General features: G+C 44.2%; 1 protein-coding gene across 1 annotated transcript in view; it reads right to left on the reverse strand.

Annotated features, from left to right (window-relative positions):
* Positions 1 to 8,607, reverse strand: part of XPOT (exportin for tRNA) — a 56,961-nt gene extending 48,354 nt beyond the window's left edge. Inside the window, exons 1-3 of the mRNA XM_073651705.1 lie at positions 8,392 to 8,607; positions 603 to 739; positions 249 to 331 (exon numbers count right to left, since the gene is read on the reverse strand). Of these exons, the coding sequence (XP_073507806.1) occupies positions 249 to 331; positions 603 to 662 (143 nt within the window). The 5' untranslated portion in view covers positions 663 to 739; positions 8,392 to 8,607. The remainder of the gene's footprint in view (positions 1 to 248; positions 332 to 602; positions 740 to 8,391) is intronic.
* Between the last annotated feature and the right edge of the window lie 5,236 nt (positions 8,608 to 13,843).

The raw sequence follows: 13,843 nt of genomic DNA on the forward strand, positions 1-13,843 counted from the left end.
GCCAAGATAGAGCTCACCTGTCAATCACAGCAGCATCCCAGCTATGCAAGTCATCTACAAAAGTGGCCATTGTGGTATAATAAAGCATTTTCTCACCTCAGAAATGTACAGAATGTCTTACTTTTTTTAAAATGCATTTTTTAGGATGCATCAGAAATAATGTGCTATGAGCAAATTTCTAGAACACTACACTAGTGGAAACATCAGGATTTATGGATTTACACATAAAATAAGAAAATCATCCTCACCTATATATGCGTTGGGCTAATGCTTCAGCACAGACCTGCCATGCGTCTTGTGAGACTTTTAACTGTTCAAAGTAAGCCAATGCCTGAAATGAAAGCAGACAGTCATCGGTCAATTTACATTGAAATACAAATATATGATTATTAATAACACCCCACAATTAAAAAAAATTATCTTAGGCAGATAAACATTCTAATGCCAAAGATAAATACTGGGGTGAAATAAGAATATGTGGTCACCAAGTCATAGGGTACAGAAGCTAAAAGGTCAGTGTTGGAAAAGTCACCAGGTTTCACATTCTACTGAACAGCAAATAAATAAAACGGAACACATTAGCAGTGAGTGGTGGGACGTACTCGCTCTCGGAAGTCAGCATTGGCATTTGGGTTTAGTCCAAGCAGTGCTTGTTCATCCATGTCGGCTGCTATACGCCAAGCTCCCTATTACGCACAATAGGTTTGCCCCTTTCTGGCACAGCAGAGTCAACCAACATCTGCCAAAGAATGAAAAAAAGCAAAGTTAGGAGAAACACGGCATTCACAAACACAATAGTGCCCCTAGTCTCAGCAAAACAAGGCCGATTACGACATCCTGTACCATGGGAATCACTGCAAGTGTGCGAAGTCTACACAGATACATTACAGATGCACGCAGAGGACAAAAGTCACAAGAAACAAACATGGGGGATTCTATTAAATATTTTATAGTTTTCTGAACAATCAGGATGCGAGTGACAGACAACAGGGCAGCTTATTTACAAAGCTATTTCCTCCTACTACATAAGAAAATATGTAGAGGTAGCTTACAATCCCATATCCATGTGTGCATCTGCGAATTTCATTCTGCTCTTAAAGAGTAAGGGTATGTGCCCACGGTCAGGAGCCGCTGGGGACTTATGCAGAGTCAAACCCGCAGCGTCCATGTTACAGCATAGTAGATGAGATCTCTAGAAATCCCATGTCCACTGTGCGTCTCCGTGCACCTGCGGAAGTCGCGCGACTGTTCAGCAGCGTTGGGGCCGTAGGTGGCTCCTAACCTTCATTTTCATTTTTTTATGAATCAATACTCCATGTGAAAATGAGAAGCTTTGTAATATATCTTATCAGAGAAATCCGTTTCTTTCTCCTCCTGGAGATAATTCGTTACTAAAAGCATCAATTCATAAGTAAAATCTATCAGCAGGAATATAGATTTTCCCATTGCTGAGATAGATTGTGCTCATAAAGTTCTATAAAGAACGGCAAGTGTCATTTCATGTGAAGTTTCAGTAGAATGTCTGTCTACCTCTAGCTGCTCCCTCCTTCCCTCTCCATAGAACTTTAGCAGCACCAATTGTCATCTCCTCAGTATTAGAAGTTTTTACTCATGTACTGAGAGTGAAACATCAATCTAGGAAGAGAAAAAAAAAGCTAATTTCTCTGATAAATCAATAGTACATTGGTAATATCTTATGAAAAAAAAAAATGAAAACCACAGTTACTCTTTAAAATCAGCTGACGGGTATGTCTCCAGCTGTGCTTGGACAGTTACCAGTGCAGTTATTAAAACTTTCCCCACACAGGATAACCCCCCCCCCCCCCCACCTTTATTAGGCTGCTTTCACATTGTGCTTTTCTCCAAGTTCGAGGGTCCCATAGGGGCTTTCTTACGAACCACCTAGCATAGTGGAATTCGGATGTATGTGCAGACGGGGCCATAGATTGTAATGGTGCCGACGTAGTGAACGTGCGCTCTGCCGTGCATGCCTACTGGAAGAGGATACCAAGACATAGTAGACTGCATCTGAGTGTCTGACTCCAGTAGGCATATACGCCCAAAAATGATGCACGACACGTTGACGGTCGGCACCATTATAGTCTATGGACCCATCAGCGGATAGGTCCAGACAAACCCTGACGGAACCCACGAACGTGGAGAAAAGGGCAATGTCAAAGCACCCTTACCCTTATTATGTGCCATCAGTCAGACTCATGGAATCAGCGTTCCACCAGGGGAACTGTCAAGAAAAAAAAAATGGAAATCATCCTAGTTAGCGAGGCAGCTTAATTATTAATGTGCTAGTACTGCAGACATTGCCGCTTTCTGTACACTGCGCATTACCAATGTCCATAGCTCAGTGATGACAATACACAAGACACTACAGTTCCATGTATCTTATTTTGTCACCAAGTGAAATTAAACACTACTTCAATCCTAAATATCCACATATGGGAAAGATAAGCTGGGTTCAAATGGTCATTGTAAAAATGGGGATAATCAAGTTTGCAAATTCTGGATGTGACTGGCTCAGTGTGCTCGTCCACATAGCAGCTATCCTGCTGTTACATGCAATATTCGGGCCACGAAAAAACAACCCAGTAAAGTGCATGATGCTATTTTTTTTTTTTATGTTCCATGTGGAAAATCACTCATGTGCACCATCGGCACACCAACTAACAATAGACGGTGTGCTATCCAATAAGCACACCGACTGAAAATATGGGTGTCTGAAGGCAGCCAGTTATTCTCCATATAATCCTCACTGAAAGTGGACCACATGGCAGTGTAAACTATTAGGCTCAGTTCACACAGCTTGTGCCAGAAAAGCTGATAGAGCATGTAGAGGAATGTAGGGAAATCAGGCAGGAGAGGTGGCAAATTTGTACTTATAAAGGTACATCGAGGACAGCACCATCAACTCTCCACAACAATGTCTAACATGTGACCCCTGGCAGTCACATTTGCCTCTTGATTCGCCATAGAAGACCTGTGCTCTGACCAGAAGTGCCTGTTACACTGTGACATCCATATTCTGGCCAGCAGGGCTGATCTGACTGGGGCAATACCAATATCACATTTATAACAACTTTATTTGCCATTTGTAATTTCATGTATACAAGTTTCTCAACCTTTGATGTTAACATTTTAATGAGGGCAAACCGCTAATGCTAATTATTGAGATGATCACCTCACCAGCCTATGACAGTGGACAGGTGGTATGTGTATGTGAGTATTATGTAGCCTCTGAGCTAACAGGCTGTACAGCACATGATGCAATCAGCTGTAAGTGACCCATCATATGAGTTAGTCATCTAACACAGCATAGTAAGCAGCCAAACATAGCATACTGGCACAGGGACCGCATGCAGTACTATCACAACACAGTATAACGGACTATCATACAGAGAGACAGTATAAAGGCAAATATTCTGTACATAGCACAGAGCAGAAAGTATACGGCACTATATACAGCAGACTATACATATCACACATCAGAGGAGAACGCACGCAGGGCTGTAGTGACTAAGCCAAACTTCCGACTCCACAGCCCGGCCTCACTACTCAGCATGTACATAAAGTGCAGCACAGATTCATCTACACTAAAAGCAGAGATCCTTAGATCAGGAACAGAACAGACATTTATAGGACATTTCATAACTTTCCCAAATTCGTATGAAAACATTTACAGCACATCCTGCATTGTACCACTTAACCAATTTATTATATATTTTAGGCTACGGCGCAGTGCAGAAACCATACGCAGGACTACAGCGCAGAGCAGACGGTATACAGACACAGTAAACAGGACTACGGCGCAGAGCAGACTGTATACAGGCACAGTATACAGGACTATGGCGCAGAGCAGACGGTATACAGGCACAGTATACAGGACTATGGCGCAGAGCAGACGGTATACAGACACAGTATACAGGACTATGGCGCAGAGCAGACGGTATACAGACACAGTATACAGGACTATGGCGCAGAGCAGACGGTATACAGACACAGTATACAGGGCTATGGCGCAGAGCAGACGGTATACAGACAGTATACAGGACTATGGCGCAGAGCAGACGGTATACAGACAGTATACAGGACTATGGCGCAGAGCAGACGGTATACAGACACAGTATACAGGACTATGGCGCAGAGCAGACGGTATACAGACACAGTATACAGGACTATGGCGCAGAGCAGACGGTATACAGACACAGTATACAGGACTATGGCGCAGAGCAGACGGTATACAGGCACAGTATACAGGACTATGGCACAGAGCAGACGGTATACAGGCACAGTATACAGGACTATGGCGCAGAGCAGACGGTATACAGACACAGTATACAGGACTATGGCGCAGAGCAGACGGTATACAGACACAGTATACAGGGCTATGGCGCAGAGCAGACGGTATACAGACAGTATACAGGACTATGGCGCAGAGCAGACGGTATACAGACAGTATACAGGACTATGGCGCAGAGCAGACGGTATACAGACACAGTATACAGGACTATGGCGCAGAGCAGACGGTATACAGACACAGTATACAGGGCTATGGCGTAGAGCAGACAGTATACAGACACAGTACACTGTGTTCCAAATTATTATGCAAATAATATTTTCTCAGATTTTCCCAAATTACCTATATGAATTGCAGTCATTGTAATTTTCCAGTCAAATAACTATTAGAGTACAATTGAAAGGTTTTTGTACAAACTGCCTATGATAACAGTATATTTTTAAAAAAATAAAAACTCAAAATGCATGTTCCAAATTATTATGCACAGCAGAGTTTTCAACCTTTTCATTTTAATAAAGAACAAAAAAATGGTCATTTTTGAAATTATAAGCATTAGCAGGTTATTACAAACTGAAATCAAACAGTTTTCAACTCAAAACTTTATTCTAGGTGATGTTACATTTGCACATAGGACCCCTTGTTCGAAAGGAGCTTCTGAACTCTCTCGTCCATTCAATTTGTCAGGTTTTGGATGGTTTCTGCTTCAATTGTTTTGCATGAGGACAGAATACCCTCCAGAGCTGTTGCTTAGATGTGAACTGCCTCCCGCCATCATAGACACTCCTTTTGATGATGCTCCAGAGGTTCTCAATGGGGTTGAGGTCAGGGGAGCATGGGTGCCACACCATAAGTTTGTCCCCTTTTATGCCCACAGCAGCCAGAGATGCAGATGTGTTATGTGCAGCATGAGACGGGGCATTATCATGCATGAAAATGATCTTGCTGCGGAATGCACGGTTCTTCTTCTTGAACCATGGAAGGAAGTGCTGTTTGAGAAACTCAACATACATTATGGAGTTCATCTTTACCCCTTCAGGGATCCTAAAAGGGCCGACAATCTCTCTCCCCATGATTCCAGCCCAAAACATTACTCCACCTCCTCCTTGTTAGCGCCGTAGCCGTGTTTGCATGGGGTGTCCATCAACCAGCCATCCTCCACTCCATCCATCTGGACCATCAAGATCATTTCATGCATGATAATGCCCCGTCTCATGCTGCACATAACACATCTGCATCTCTGGCTGCTATGGGCATAAAAGGGGACAAACTTATGGTGTGGCACCCATGCTCCCCTGACCTCAACCCCATTGAGAACCTCTGGAGCATCATCAAAAGGAGTGTCTTTGATGGCGGGAGGCAGTTCACATACAGACAGTATACAGCACTATGGCACAGTGCAGACGGTATACAGAGTATACAGGACTATGGCGCAGAGCAGACGGTATACAGGCACAGTATACAGGACTATGGCGCAGAGCAGACGGTATACAGGCACAGTATACAGGACTATGGCACAGAGCAGACGGTATACAGGCACAGTATACAGGACTATGGCACAGAGCAGACGGTATACAGGCACAGTATACAGGACTATGGCACAGAGCAGACGGTATACAGGGCTATGGCACAGTACAGACGGTATACAGGCACAGTATACAGGACTATGGCGCAGAGCAGACGGTATACAGGCACAGTATACAGGACTATGGCGCAGAGCAGACGGTATACAGGCACAGTATACAGGACTATGGCACAGAGCAGACGGTATACAGGCACAGTATACAGGACTATGGCACAGAGCAGACGGTATACAGGCACAGTATACAGGACTATGGCACAGAGCAGACGGTATACAGGCACAGTATACAGGACTATGGCGCAGAGCAGACGGTATACAGGACTATGGCACAGAGCAGACGGTATACAGGCACAGTATACAGGACTATGGCACAGAGCAGACGGTAAACAGGCACAGTATACAGGACTATGGCACAGAGCAGATGGTATACAGGCACAGTATACAGGACTATGGCACAGAGCAGACGGTATACAGGACTATGGCACAGAGCAGACGGTATACAGGCACAGTATACAGGACTATGGCGCAGAGCAGACGGTATACAGGCACAGTATACAGGACTATGGCACAGAGCAGACGGTATACAGGCACAGTATACAGGACTATGGCACAGAGCAGACGGTATACAGGCACAGTATACAGGACTATGGCGCAGAGCAGACGGTATACAGGCACAGTATACAGGACTATGGCGCAGAGCAGACGGTATACAGGACTATGGCACAGAGCAGACGGTATACAGACACAGTATACAGGACTATGGCACAGAGCAGATGGTATACAGGCACAGTATACAGGACTATGGCACAGAGCAGACTGTATACAGGACTATGGCACAGAGCAGACGGTATACAGGCACAGTATACAGGACTATGGCACAGAGCAGACGGTATACAGGCACAGTATACAGGACTATGGCACAGAGCAGACGGTATACAGGCACAGTATACAGGACTATGGCACAGAGCAGACGGTATACAGGACTATGGCACAGAGCAGACGGTATACAGGACTATGGCGCAGAGCAGACGGTATACAGGCACAGTATACAGGACTATGGCGCAGAGCAGACGGTATACAGGCACAGTATACAGGACTATGGCCCAGAGCAGACGGTATACAGGCACAGTATACAGGACTATGGCACAGAGCAGACGGTATACAGGCACAGTATACAGGACTATGGCACAGAGCAGACGGTATACAGGCACAGTATACAGGACTATGGCACAGAGCAGACGGTATACAGGCACAGTATACAGGACTATGGCACAGAGCAGACGGTATACAGGCACAGTATACAGGACTATGGCACAGAGCAGACGGTATACAGGCACAGAGCAGACGGTATACAGGCACAGTATACAGGACTATGGCACAGAGCAGACGGTATACAGGCACAGTATACAGGACTATGGCACAGAGCAGACGGTATACAGGCACAGTATACAGGACTATGGCACAGAGCAGACGGTATACAGGCACAGTATACAGGACTATGGCACAGGGCAGACGGTATACAGGCACAGTATACAGGACTATGGCACAGAGCAGACGGTATACAGGACTATGGCACAGAGCAGACGGTATACAGGCACAGTATACAGGACTATGGCACAGAGCAGACGGTATACAGGCACAGTATACAGGACTATGGCACAGAGCAGACGGTATACAGGCACAGTATACAGGACTATGGCACAAAGCAGACGGTATACAGGCACAGTATACAGGACTATGGCACAGAGCAGACGGTATACAGGCACAGTATACAGGACTATGGCGCAGAGCAGACGGTATACAGGACTATGGCACAGAGCAGACGGTATACAGGACTATGGCACAGAGCAGACGGTATACAGGCACAGTATACAGGGCTATGGCGCAGAGCAGACGGTATACAGGCACAGTATACAGGACTATGGCGCAGAGCAGACGGTATACAGGACTATGGCACAGAGCAGACGGTATACAGGCACAGTATACAGGGCTATGGCGCAGAGCAGACGGTATACAGGCACAGTATACAGGACTATGGCACAGAGCAGACGGTATACAGGTACAGTATACAGGACTATGGCACAGAGCAGACGGTATACAGGACTATGGCACAGAGCAGACGGTATACAGGCACAGTATACAGGGCTATGGCACAGAGCAGATGGTATACAGGCACAGTATACAGGACTATGGCACAGAGCAGACGGTATACAGGCACAGTATACAGGACTATGGCTCAGCACGTCAGCAGTAAAGTGCGGGCCGGGCAGGACACGTGTGGACATGACAGGCGCATGCTGGCGCTCCGTACACTGACACGTTGCTGGCGCACTATGTGACACGTAGCCCCTTCATGTAGAACTCAAAAGTGGAGCTCGTAGCCCCCAGAGCCAGGTGCGGTCTCCGGTCAGCGGACGCCTTTCATATCGTATAGAAAACCACATGGTGTAAAGATGCTGAACCTGTTGAGCCCTCTCCTACAGTCCTGCCCCGCACTCCTCACCTTCCCCGCCGATTACTGCTCCATAAGGCGGCTACACCTCCCAGCCGCCGCCGTTGTGCCAAACCGGCCTATCGTACGTGATCTCCGCTGCACCGCGTATGACGTCACAGCGTCGGTTGATCTGCACGCCAGGACAGAGGAAACGCACTAGCGAACTACACGTTCAGCAAGTCGGCGCGTTCCAGGGCGTGTCCTCATGACGTAGAGACGCCTGCGACGCCTACAGGAGTGCTCCGTGGTTGTAGCAGGTTAGGACTAGGCGTGTCAGTGACATCTATCGGTGAAGAGCAGATAGTGCAGGCGCTTGCAGGTTCTCATTTCAGGGCACTGCAGTGTTGTACAGGGCTGTGGTAAGCATGGGTGGGAAGAGCCGAGAGGAGCCGTAGCTCCAATTACGGTGCAATCCATAGTATGCGCGGTTATATTGGATGGATTGCTCCTTTGCATATTATTCTCCTTCAGATACACTGGTGCTGGGCTTGTAAACTTAAACACAGCAGCCAATCTAAACCGAGGAGCTGCAGTCTAAAGGATGAAGGACAACACTACAGCCTAAGGCCACGGCCTCAGTATTCGGTCAGTATTTTTTCTCAGAAGTGGGAGCCAAAACCAGGAGTGGGTGATAAATGCAGAATTGGTGATTTGTTTCTATTATACCTTTTCTCTAATTGTTCCTCACCTGGTTTTGGCTCCCACTCCTGAGAGAAAATACTGACCAAATACTGATCAAATACTGATAGTGGGGCCGTGGCCTTAGGCTAGGTTTCACACGTTCAGTATTTGGTCAGTATTTCACATCGGCATTTGTAAGCGGAAACCAGAAGTGGGTGATTAATACAGAAGTGGTGACGTGTTTCTATTATACATCTCCTCTGATTGTTCCACTCCTGATTTTGGCTTACAAATAGGGATGAGCAGACCTATAGAAGTTCGGGTTCAGGAACTCAGACATGACCCCATAAAAGCCAATGGGGAACTTGGTGCTGTAAAATGGGGGCAGTAAGGGGTAGGGGGCTGCAAAAGAGCATAAAAGCAGGACAGTAGCCCTGCAAACAAATGGCGCTAGGGAAATGATGGATAGATAGAATATATGGGATAGATGTCCTGTAGATATTTAATGTCACAAGCCCCCTACATAATAAACTATCATCCTTTAGTGTCTATCTTGTAGCACTAAAGGGTGTTTTTAGCATTATTTGACCTATAAAATAAAAAAACAACGTGGGGTCCCCCTTATTTCTAATAACCAGCTAAGGGAAAGCAGACAGCTGCAGGCTGGTATTTTTAAGCTGGGAAGAGCCAGATAACCATGGACCTTCCCAGCCTATTAATATCAGCCCGCAGCTGTCGGCTTTGCCTTAGCTGGTTTTTAAAAATATGTGGGACCAGAAGTTATTTTTTTAGGGTCCTAGATGCAGACATAAACCCCAAAACCATTGCCCCAATTGTCAACACACCAGGTCAATCGTGAAGAGCCTAGACTAAGATCCAGAATTGGTGCATCTAATGGATGCGCTATTTCTGGGGTGGCTGAGAGCTGGTCTTATTAGGCTGGGAAGGTGCCAATAGCCAATATTCATGGACCTTCCCAGCCTATTAAGATCAGCCCGCAGCTGTCTGCTTTGCCTTTGCTGGTTATTAAAAATAGGACGGACCCCACATCATTTTGTTTGGTGCCCCCCTACATTCCACACATAATCCTGCGAGTAGAAGCTGTTTGGCATTCCCTGATGAAGGCCTCTTCATGGCGTTACCCATGTGATCTCGTCAAATTAAAAGAATGGCGCATAGTGATCCTTTCTGTACTGCAAGTGAAATTAGATATCACATTTCTAAACCTAAGGTGTCTAAACAAACCATCAGAAGGCGTTTGCATGACACTGGGCTACAAGCCAGAATTCCAGGCACAGGTATACCATTGACCTCATGCCGTCACCGTTCTCAAAGACTATCATGGTGTAGAGCAAAATGGAAATGGAGGCTGAAATGGAGGTCTGTCCTCTTCAGCGATTATTCTTGCTTTTGTGTTAGATGCAATGAGAGCTGGGAGATTGGTTTGGAGACTACGTGAGCAACGCCATGAAAAGGCCTTCATGAGGGAAGTGTCCCAGGAGCTGTTTTTCAACACAACGCCAAGCCGCATGTTGGTTGTGCTACTGTGAGCGCCCTGCATGGTCTAAACATGTTACCAGCTTCTCTGGACTTGTCTCTCATTGAACACACATCTGGGACATTATTGGTTGGGAATTGCAAAGGAAGCTGCCAGCAGTGGATCTTGAGGATTTGCGTGACTAAGTGCATTCAGCATGTCAGAACATTCCTCCAACCATTAATAACATCACTGACAACATACCATAGAGCGTAAGTGGAGGTCACGCTCAATACTGAATAAATGATATTTTGAAAATGTTGTTTCCATTTGTTCATCATTTGCATATCATTAACATGTCTATCCATTCCGTGATTTCTATTAACTCCTTACTTTTTATTTCTTTGTGTTCCAATTTCAGTGTTGAGTGTATTTATAAGGTATGTTCTGTACATCCAAGTGTGCTTAAAAAGTTAAGGCGTGCTCCTCTATGTTCATCACCGCAATACAAGAGGTGTAATATAGCCTGTATAGTCCGCTATTCAAACAAATGGGATCTGAGCTGCAGAACACAGTATATAGAGCTAAGCTATTCTGACTCCAGAGCAGAGTACAGCTGATTGGTGGGGGTGCAGATGACCTATGTTACCTCGATAACTCATCCAACGTTGCCTCTCCTCTCTGCCACGGGTCTCTATTGACTAGCATGACTACAGCTGCCAATTGCACTGCCCAGAGTTCTTGGGCCATCAACATTGGCGTGACCACTGTGCCCAGTGACTGGCTTCAACAGTCACACGCACTGTAGTTGTGACATCTCTGCTGAAGCATGCTGGGGCAGCGCAGGAGAGCCAGAGCTAAACTAATCCGTGAATTAAAGGGTAGATGTTTTTACAATTCCTTTCCTTTACTAATGTAGGCATATATATTATTTGCTTATATTAATAATTCTGTCCCAGTCGGATATGCATGCTGCTTGCCTACTGGTGCAGTGGAGGAGAGCCAGAGATTAACTAAACGGTGAATTAAAGGGAATATGCAATATATGTTTGTTTTTACAAGGCTTTCCTTTAGCTCGGTATGTAGACACATATGTTATAGGGTTATATTAATAATTCTGTCCCTGTCGAATGTCATACATGCTGCTCATATAGACTGTGACATCACTCTGGTGACATTTCCATGGTTTTCAGCTGAATTGCACTGTCCAGTATACATAAAATCACTTCTTATATCAGTATATGGGCATTGCTGAAGTTCTAAAATTGCAAAAATGTAAATGCATACGCCACAGGACTGCCAATCAAGGTTATCACCTCTATATGGATAACTTCTATACCAGAATCCCACTCTTCATGCCCCTCTCTGCTAGTGCTAATAAAGCATGCTGTACTGTGAGCAAAAATAAGAAAGGCCTTAAGTCGCTAATTGCACAATTCCTAAGAAGGGGTAAAAGCCGATCCAAGAAAGATGTCCTTATTTTGACCACAATTCATGGAAATGGCAGCACCCCCACTGCTGTATAAGGTACCACTACACAGACCCCACACCAGACACTGTCCTGGGGTACAACAAGAACATGGAAAGGGGTGGTAGTTGATCTCTGATCAAGTCCTCCAGCTGTACCGTGCCATGAGAAAAGCCAAAAAATACAAAAATCTGGCTGTGCACATCATATAGATGTTAATGTTTAATGCTTCCGTGCCATCACCTTGTGCAGACCAGACTGGTGCATTCCTTCAGTTTCAGGAGATAGTGATCAAGGCCCTAATCTTTGGCAATCAGGAAGGAGAGGACCCCAGCACTTCTGGAACTTAATGTTCTTGTATTGTACTAAATTAATTTCTGATTTACTCCACTACTTTATTATACCAGGATATACTCTGCACAACTTACATATGCCACCACATCATAAATTCACATACCAGCAGAGCTATTAAAAAATATATCTCAATTCACCCCTAGATCACTATTACTGTTTCAGTACCTCAAAAGCTCTGTAGCATGGTACGGGCAAACCATCAAGTCTGCACCTCCAAATGTCACTCATTCCTTTCGGAGCTCGGTGGTGTGCTCGAAAAGTAGTTTACAACAAATTGAGAGGTCCATTTTCTCATGTTACCCTTGTGAAAATGAAAAATTTGAGGCTAAAGCAACATTTGTGGCAAAAAAATAATTTTAGATTTTTTTCCACTTTGCTTTAATTCATGTGAAGCACCTAAAGCTTAATACACTGTTTGAATGCAGTTTTGATTACTTTGAGGAGTGAAGTTTGAAACCCAATAAGGATCAGGCAATTTTTTTTTGCCTTTTTTTCTCCTCTTCGAAGAGCCATAACTTTTTATTTTTCCACCCACTTAGCCTTATAAGAGCTTGTTTCTCGCATGACTAATTGTACTTTTGAATGAGACCATTCATTTTACCATAAAATGTACTGGAAAATGGTAAAACAAAATTCCAAGTGAGGTGAAATTGCAAAAAAAAGAAATGTAATGCCGTATTTGTTTTCTGGATTTTGTTTTTATGACATTCATTGTTCTGTAAAAATAACCTAGAAATAAGATTCTCTACATGTTAGTACAACTACAGCAATAAAAAAAAAAACAAAAAAAAACATGCAAGTTTGTAAGTAGTGAAAAAAATTTTGAAATTCCTTAAAAAATGCTTTTGTCGCCATTTTCCGAGACCCTTAATGTTTTAGTTTTATCTGTGTAAGGGCTTGTTTTTCAGTGTGACCTATCATTTTTATCGATCCCATTTTGGTATGGATATGACGTTTTGATTGCTTATTGCATTTTTTTTGTAGTTTTAGCAACCAAAAATATACGCAGTTCTGGTGTTTGTTTTTCTCTTTTTTATCAATCGGGTTAATATTTTGATGGATTGGACTTTTAGGGACGCAGCGATACCATGTTTTGTTTTTTTTTAAGATCTTTATTATTAATCGGGGAAAGGGTGATTCAACTGTTTATATATATATATAAATTTTTATTTTTTTTAAAACATTTTTATTCAAATTTGTTAGTTCCCTTAGGGGACTTGAACCTGCAATCGTCTGATTGCTTGTACTATAACCAGCAATGCTACAGTACTGCTGTATATAGCACAAATCACAGTCTTGGAAGCACTGGGAAATGTTGAAATGTTCCAGAGTTATTACCACATAAAGTGGCACGTCAGAATTGAAAAATTTGGTCTGGTCAGGAAGGTGAAAACAGGCTTTGGCGGTAAGTGATTAAAATTTGAAGTGGATCTTGGAAAACCCCTTTAAACTCATTTTGATATTTTTAACCTTGTTAAATGAATGTTAGGTAAGAGGATATCTCGCATATGGACCGCATTATCATTTCATATACTCACATC

This window comes from Phyllobates terribilis, unplaced genomic scaffold, assembly GCF_046119375.1.
Source record: "Phyllobates terribilis strain yellow unplaced genomic scaffold, ASM4611937v1 Scaffold_11__3_contigs__length_659146591, whole genome shotgun sequence".
Taxonomy (NCBI): Eukaryota; Metazoa; Chordata; class Amphibia; order Anura; family Dendrobatidae; genus Phyllobates; species Phyllobates terribilis.